The sequence below is a fragment of the Triplophysa rosa genome, unplaced genomic scaffold (assembly GCF_024868665.1).
Source record: "Triplophysa rosa unplaced genomic scaffold, Trosa_1v2 scaffold63_ERROPOS2374434, whole genome shotgun sequence".
Classification (NCBI taxonomy): Eukaryota; Metazoa; Chordata; class Actinopteri; order Cypriniformes; family Nemacheilidae; genus Triplophysa; species Triplophysa rosa.
The window spans coordinates 39,927-41,417 of record NW_026634656.1 but is presented as its reverse complement, the minus strand read 5'-3'; the positions used below and the strand labels follow the sequence as shown (position 1 = coordinate 41,417).

General features: G+C 37.1%; 1 protein-coding gene across 1 annotated transcript in view; it reads right to left on the bottom strand.

The window, feature by feature from the left end:
• Positions 1 to 746: 746 nt before the first annotated feature.
• LOC130551104 (gamma-aminobutyric acid receptor subunit alpha-2-like) overlaps positions 747 to 1,491 on the bottom strand; it is a 19,680-nt gene continuing 18,935 nt past the window's right edge. Inside the window, exon 4 of the mRNA XM_057328657.1 lies at positions 747 to 763. Within this exon, the coding sequence (XP_057184640.1) occupies positions 747 to 763 (17 nt within the window). The remainder of the gene's footprint in view (positions 764 to 1,491) is intronic.

Sequence of the window (1,491 nt, the reverse complement as noted above, 5' to 3'; positions counted from 1 at the left end):
GATCATACGGATGACACCCCACACCGAAAACCACCTGCAGACCGAATAAGAGGGACATCGCTCTATTTTCCAACTAGGGAGGAAGGTACTGAGAGGCCGTGTTATCAAGAACTGGTGAATTCTGGTTATGTGTCTGTATTTCAAGAACAAAGACAACTGGAACTGCTAGAGCCTCTGAAATTGCTGTCACAGGATAATGCTATATTGGCTGTAGGTTTTACTTCAACACAGGATGATTCATGGACTGAAAGAAGCCCAAGTTGGACTTTAACTGTGCACTCAATATTTGCTTTGGCCCTCAATTAACCTGAACACAGGGACTTTGAAATTTAAACCACATAATTGTCATACACGATTTAAAGCAGAATTTAGATTAAAACCAGGTCAGTGGATGATTTTTACTTATCACACTAAAGGATATGAATTGAATTGAATCTTACTAAAAAATAAACCTTGCAAATAATATGGAGGGCTGAAGACACCCATGGCATCCCATGAGACTCCGAAAGTTGTTTGGACAGCGAGACATAGCATCTATGTTGATCATTTTGACATGTGTGAACATAATACCAATACTTATGAGACAATTCCCAGATGATGAAGAACTTCCAGATACCCTTTTCAAGGATAACATAACTCTGCGCAAAGACATGGATATGGATTAGAACGGCACAGACTTCTTGAATACTACCTTGGAGCAGGCTGACTTGAGTAAATGCTACCACAGATGAACATTTGTTCCCAGGTCAGTTGGTTCCAGAGTCTGCACCAAAACACCGAAATAAATGACAGAGTATCAACAACACAGACCGACTTGATTCATGGATGGATCACCCTAATCCCCCTCATCCTTATGCTACTAACATGTGGTGGAGATTCACCAATCATACAGTCAAAATGTATGCTTCCAGAAACTGTTATGTTTGTTCTCAGTTCCCTCATAGCACCACTGGAGGTATGGAATGCCAAAATTGACAATATTAAAAATAAATAAATACAAAAAATAAATCCATGAAGAAATGTAAAAAAGCACAAATAAATGAGTATTTGTGCTTTTATTTCCTTATTTATGTGTAATTATATATTTTTCCACGTTTATTTATTTTTTCATTTATTTATTTATACAATCATTTATTTCCACTTTTATTTATTTCCACATTTATTCATGTATATATGTATTTATTCCTACATTTATTTATTTTCACATTTATTTATTTCTACAGTTATTTATTTATGTATTTCTTTGTCTGTATGCTAATGAGTGGGGGCGTGTTTCACCTCGGACATTAGCAATCGATCTCAGAGCGGCGGTGCTGAAGCTTTGAGGCCACAGTGACACCTTGTGGTGTGACCAAACGAAACGAGTTTGGCTAAGTTGCATAGAGAAGGCAATCTAGTCATTAAATATCACCCTAACTGTATGTAGATAGGGTTACCACACATAGCCTACATATACTTTATTAGGGACATGGCCGTAAAACATTATCCGGT